Source organism: Argentina anserina, chromosome 2 (assembly GCF_933775445.1).
Source record: "Argentina anserina chromosome 2, drPotAnse1.1, whole genome shotgun sequence".
Classification (NCBI taxonomy): Eukaryota; Viridiplantae; Streptophyta; class Magnoliopsida; order Rosales; family Rosaceae; genus Argentina; species Argentina anserina.
Genome location: NC_065873.1, coordinates 220608 through 226213, shown reverse-complemented (window position 1 = coordinate 226213; position 5606 = coordinate 220608). Strand labels below are relative to the sequence as shown.

Here is a 5606-nt window from a genome sequence, read left to right as displayed (position 1 = left end):
CTATTTGTGAGCAATCATGTTTGTTGTCTATTAATGGAACGACAACACTACGTCTCAAAGAATTTGAGCATGAGTACGGCGTCTTGTACAATTTCATACAACCGAACTCGGTCGTTCATTAACGACCTATATGTTTCGGCGTTACAAATTGAAGTAGCCAAGCACGTTATGACTAACCGTTCATGAACAATTAATATTGTCAAAACGCAATGTAGATCACCATAGAGCCGGATTGTTCAAGAACGGCCCATTTTTAGCAGATATGTCATTTTGCCGGAATTCAGATGACCGTAATAATTGTGGTCGTTCATGAACGGCCTATTGTGGTCGGAAGACCCATCTGTTGGTAAAGACTAATATATTAAAGAGTGATATATATGGGGTCGGCCATGCATATATATTCGGAGTCTTTTGGCAAATAAAAAGTTAAAACTAAAATTGAAATGATCACCACACTTTGAAACCCAGTAGCACGTAGTGGCGTGGAAAATAATGACGCAGAATGGGCATTAGCCAGAGACAGGGGCCGGGGCCTATAGTGCTCAAAGCCTCACACAAAAAAACATGTATGAGACATGTTTCCTGCTATAGCCAGCAGCTGAAGGTGAGTGATTTTATCAAAAGAGATTGACTTTATATCACTACAAGAACATACACCATAACAGGCCGAGGTTGCTTTTCATTTCAAATTAAAAGCTCAGATTAACTTTGACTGTTATTACTTATTACTCTAATTAAAGACTTGTATATATATAACACACACCACCATGGCCAGATTTTTAGCTTTGCTTTTGTAAATTAGAATCTTTGTTCAACTACCACCCAAAGCGCGCATAAAGCAAAAAAAAACCCCACCATGCCACCACTCACCAAAAGAAATTTTAGAACGCTAGCTAGCTCCTTCCACATGATCAACAGAAAGACGCATTATCCTGAAGAACAAATTAAGGTGGAGAATAGTAAAAGATCGAAGACTAGGCTAGGGTTCTTTGAATCTTCTGGTTTATGGGTTAATTAACACTTCTAGACCTAACTTCCTATCAAGCAAGCTAACTAATACATCCTTGGAACAGACTCAAAGACTAGCTAAGTGAGTGAGGGTGAGTCCATCTGACAGATAATAATATATATAAATGTAGCACTAAAGAGATTAAGTAGTAGTGCATCTATCTAGTTGCATCAGGCCCGGGGGTTTGCGTTTTAATTAATTTTATACATATACAAGAAGAGAAAACTACGTATTAAAAGTTAATTAATCTTAATATTAGCTAGGCAGCTAATAAAAGTCATAATAATATTATGAGAAGCTTCAGTATATATGCCTAGTTTGAAGATCAATTGACGTTGCTGCTGCTTTCCAAGTCTTTTTTATCTTCTAGGGGTGATTTAGTATTAGTGGGCGATAAAGAGGGGTTGTAACAATACCAATTTGACCAGAAGAGATAATTGAAGAAGTTGATGAGGCTGAGAGCAGCCAGCAGCCAATAGAATCGGTCCAGCTTATCGTTGTTGAGATCATTGTCACTGAGCCACCCTCCCCTTGAAGAAGTTGAGGTAACTTTGTTCACTAGAGAAACAAGGAGTGAGCTCAAATAGAAGCCAAATGAGTATGAGCAGTACGTCATAGCAGTTAAAAATGACTGCATTCCTTCCAATGACTGCTTGTAGAAGAATTCTATGAGCCCTACTGCAGTGAACATCTCTGACAGTCCGAAGATGAGAAACTGTGGAGCAATCCAAAGGATCGAAAGAGCTTCGTTCAAATGCAAGGCCGAGTTTCTTCTCTTTCTCTCAATAACTGCAGCTGAAACCATTGAAAAGGTGGCAATGAAAAGGCCAGTGCCAACTCTTTGTAAAGGAGATATCCCGGAGTCCCTTCCGGTGACTTTTCGAGCAGTCGGTACAAAGACAGTTTCGTAGAGAGGGACAAGAAAGATGAGCATGATGTAAGGGATGGCTTGGAGTGAAGCTGGGGGGATTTTGAACCTTCCTGTGATCCTCCCGTTCATTGTACTTCCTTGCTGGACTGAAAATGTTTGGAGTTGAGCCAAGATTGTGTTGAAGATGATGGTACAGGCAAAAATGGGCACAACTGAGATTATTATTTTGACTTGCTCCACCTGAGATACAGTGCATAATCTCCACGGACTTTCGGTCCTCTCAGTTCCATCTTCTATTTTGATGCATGCCTTGTCTAGGAATCTGCAATACGTTTCAATTACTAGAGTCATTAGCTACCGTGTTAGGTTTTTTTAATTACATGCACAAGCAGAAGAGGATCGATGCATGATAATGTAGTAGGTGTCTTCTAGTTAGTAGATGTATATTTCATATCATATAAAGATGGCGACAGTGACGTACATTAGCAAAACAAGATATATGTTTTGATCCGATACAGTTAAAAGTTACAAAACTCTACCAAGACTACTTGATGAAGAGGGCAAGGCATAAATCACACAGAAAAAAAAAACCGACTAGTAAAGTCTGTTGCTTTATTAGCTTTACGGAATTATTAAGCAATGTTTAATGGTGCTATATATGTCTGGTCTTGCTTGAAAGTTCTTTTTCCGGCCCACTCACCTGAACTTTTCGGTGTGGAGGAGAGTGATGACGTTAGGCGACATTGTGACAAAGAGGTGGTTTGGCACATTGTTTTGGTTTCCATGAAGCATTTCTGTATTTGAAGGGCATATTTGCTTTCTCTTCGTAAATGCAGCAACCAAAACCTGTGAATTGATCAAGCAGAATATGAATAAATTAGTTGAAAGGGAAAAGGTTGAGAAGATATATAATTATATATATATATATATATTGACAATGGCCTCCTCTGTAGCTTTTACGTCGATAGAGTCATCAGTCATGCAACACACACACATATAGTTTTTTTGTTCATATTGAAGGAAATGCCTATAAGTCTACATAAATGATAGATGAATATATATGTATGTAGTTAACTAATATAATAAAAGTCATAATTAAATACTCGGTAGTACTCTATCTGATCGATAATTAAAATGGATCAAAGTGCCAGAGTTGTTAGGCAACAAATCACTTCATTTCATTCACCGAAAGCATCTTTTTGGAATATAGAAAGAGTGTGAATAGTGAATACTATATGTTATTTAGAATTAATATAACACAAAAGTACCAAGAAGTCTCGAACATCAAAGCCACAATTAAACATATAAAATAAGACAGTTATTGAAAATCAATTCATTCAACTGATTTAATAGAACAAAAAGAACATCCTTTAATTCCGTTACCAAATTAGTAAATTAGATAGCTTAATTATAAGATTATAACTTGCAAGAAAAGAAAATAGTTCATAAGCATAACGTACCGAATGAAAAATTGATTAAGATACTACCTTATGCAAAAAGGCTCCTCAATTCCTAAAGTAAAAGTTTACAGATTTAAGAAATGAAAAACTGTAGAGCTGTCAGTAGAAAGGGTAGGCTTACTTGAGCAATTGGCGTGAAAATGCTTCCGCGAGGTGGTTTGTTCCGATACAGAGAGGTTCCAAAGAGCAAGCAAATTAGTCCTATTGTCATGGCAGCTGCAGAGACTCCAAATCCAACATCCATGCCGGAGTGTGTTTGGACCCAAACAAGGACAGTTAATGCAATCAGTTCTCCCATGCAGAAGGAAAAGTATGCACAATTGAAGTAAGTCGATAACTTCTTCGATTGCTTGGATTCCTCCTTCCTGAATTGATCAGCTCCATGACAGATTATGTTTGGTTTTAGACAACCACTTCCTAAGGCCACCAAGTAAATTGCAGCAAAGAATATGACAGCCTTGTATCCATTTGCCTCTTGACAGTACTCAGACGACATAATCTTACAGGAGGGAGGCCTTAGTTGGGGGAGATGAGCTTGAACTGAGAGCAGTATAAAACCCTTCAACAAATTTCAACCAAATTCTTTAAAAGGATCCCGTGTTAGGCATGCAACAAGAAAGTAAATAGTGATATCTGCTTCTGATCAATATGTTGAAGTTAAACCAATTTCAGGAAATGATCGATACTAGATATTGATTCATAAATTAGTTAAGGCCATGCAACACAATGGACTGTACGGGAAATTAAACTAGAAACAATGCTAACACTCAAATCGATCGATATATATGTTTTTGTTGAATTGTGTATAGAGAGTTTAGGTATGAAATGATAAGGATCAACTACTTTTAAGTCTTTATGGATTTGGTTTAATAATAACACCAGGCTTGAGAGTTTAATAAGATAGACTTAGATTTCAGGAGAGACAAGAATCTAGAATATGCAAATTGCATGATAGTGCCTAAAAATTGTAAATCATGATGAGGGCAATAGAAGAAGAAAAGAAATGAAATGAAAAGGCCCGGAACAAATATGCATTATATTCATGCATGTATGTGAAAAGACTTACAGAAAGCTCCACAAACCCAAAGATTAACATTGTCCAGAAGCTCCCAAGATAAGAATCAGATAGGAACCCACCAAAGAGGGAGAGGAGGAAGACTGTCCCTATAAAGTTGGTCACTATATTTGCAGACTTAGACAGTGGAAAGTGCATCTCATTTAGTACATAGGTGATGAGATTGTTCCCAACAGCTGCTATTGCCATCATCTCAAAACCTTGGAGACCTGTATGTCATCCATCATTAACATTAATTAACATGAGTACGTTAAATACGATCACCGATCCGGTCACCACTTTGTCAGCAGACATCCTGTGTTGACTTTGTAAGTTCATGATACACTACATATATAAGAGATTCTTGTAGTTGATATATAGTAAAAATAATGAAGACTACATCAGAAATATAAGGGCGCTTACAATATGTACAGGAATATGAAAATGCATGGAGAAAGACATAAAATAAACACAGGGAGAGAGGGAGTGACCTAGGACAAAAACAGCAGCCTTCATTCCACCATGTTTGACTGGCTTACTGCTGCAGGATCTGCCTCTACAATCAACAGAGATATCCTCTACCGCATCTGCAGCCTCAGAGATGGACATGGAATCTCCTCTCAGTTCCAGACTCTTATATATCTCTACACAGTTAACTCTCTTACACTTGACAGCAGCTATAAAACTATTTATCTTTAATCGATCTGTGAATTCAAAGACCGACCCTCACTTCCTTTAAACAAACTTGTTTTGTGATTTTCTTTGAGACAGTTCAACAAGAGAGGATTGCCTCCATATATATAATGTCCACCAGGTAAAATCCTCGGGGCCGATCTTTTGGAGTTTTGTCATAATCCTCGTCAAGTTGACTCAGCAGTGGTGAGTAGCTAGTGGCATGGCCCATGCATATAGATTGTGCTCAAAACTAATCTGAGCTAAGGCAAAGTCAGCCCCTAAAGCGGCAAAACTTCCACCATGGATTTGTGGCTCCGCCGCTCCGGGTACGGTGGGCCGTACTTTTCACCACTCGTGAATCATGAATTCATGATCTTAGTCCTTCCATTCAAGTTGATATACCATTTCTTCGGTAGGCCATTGACTTTAGACAGCTAGTGCACCATTACTTGCATCACTGTTAAATATGCTTTGAGATGGAATGCGAAGAAAATTTCACATTTGCAAAATATTGCCTATATGCATATCAGGATTGTT

At 38.0% G+C, this 5606-nt stretch overlaps 1 protein-coding gene across 1 annotated transcript; it reads right to left on the bottom strand.

Annotated features, from left to right (window-relative positions):
* Positions 1-1111: 1111 nt before the first annotated feature.
* On the bottom strand, positions 1112-5143 carry LOC126782897 (protein NRT1/ PTR FAMILY 4.4). The gene is made up of 5 exons (XM_050508249.1): positions 4886-5143; positions 4407-4624; positions 3462-3899; positions 2581-2726; positions 1112-2202 (listed from the first exon to the last, which is right to left on the bottom strand). Exons 1-5 carry the CDS (start codon positions 5001-5003, stop codon positions 1335-1337), a joined length of 1788 nt encoding a protein of 595 aa, XP_050364206.1. The 5' UTR covers positions 5004-5143; the 3' UTR covers positions 1112-1334.
* Between the last annotated feature and the right edge of the window lie 463 nt (positions 5144-5606).

Coding starts and splice junctions, on each gene's coding strand:
- LOC126782897 (XM_050508249.1), bottom strand. CDS start 5,003: ATGTCCATCTCTGAGGCTGCAGATGCGGTAGAGGATATCTCTGTTGAT. Junction 4,625..4,885: donor GGCTGCTGTTTTTGTCCTAG/GTCACTCCCTCT, acceptor GATGACATACAG/GTCTCCAAGGTTTTGAGATG. Junction 2,203..2,580: donor CTCCACACCGAAAAGTTCAG/GTGAGTGGGCCG, acceptor AACGTATTGCAG/ATTCCTAGACAAGGCATGCA.